This window comes from Myotis brandtii, unplaced genomic scaffold (assembly GCF_000412655.1).
Source record: "Myotis brandtii unplaced genomic scaffold, ASM41265v1 scaffold743, whole genome shotgun sequence".
NCBI lineage: Eukaryota > Metazoa > Chordata > Mammalia > Chiroptera > Vespertilionidae > Myotis > Myotis brandtii.
The window spans coordinates 958,499-958,868 of record NW_005370960.1 but is presented as its reverse complement, the minus strand read 5'-3'; the positions used below and the strand labels follow the sequence as shown (position 1 = coordinate 958,868).

At 64.9% G+C, this 370-nt stretch overlaps 1 protein-coding gene across 1 annotated transcript in view; it reads left to right on the top strand.

Moving 5' to 3' along the window:
* Positions 1-370, top strand: part of ABCA13 (ATP-binding cassette, sub-family A (ABC1), member 13) — a 132,498-nt gene that overhangs the window by 46,443 nt on the left and 85,685 nt on the right. Inside the window, exon 24 of the mRNA XM_014530520.1 lies at positions 82-331. Coding sequence (XP_014386006.1) covers positions 82-331 — 250 coding nt within the window. The remainder of the gene's footprint in view (positions 1-81; positions 332-370) is intronic.

Below are 370 nucleotides of genomic sequence, written 5' to 3'. Positions count from 1 at the left end.
ATGTCCTCCCCTGGGGCCTCCCTGCCAGCTGCTCCAGTGGTGACGGCCGTCCGTCCGTCAATCCATCCGTCCGTCCCTCAGGTGTCATCTTCAACAGCTCCTCCGTGCGCAGGCGCTCCGGCGCAGACACGCCCCCGCTGCCACCCCGCGTGGCCTACACCATCCGGACCAGCCTGCTGTACAGCATGCGGACCGACCAGGCGGAGAACCCGTTCTGGAAGTTCCACCCCCAGAGCCTGCCGGCCGACGGCTTCAAGGTGCTTAGGAATGTCCTGGGTCCCAGAGAGCAAAGTCCCGAGAAACGCAAAACCAGCCGTTTCTGCGCACTGGGGTGCCGTGTGGGTTCACTACAATGAAACGGGGATGGCCG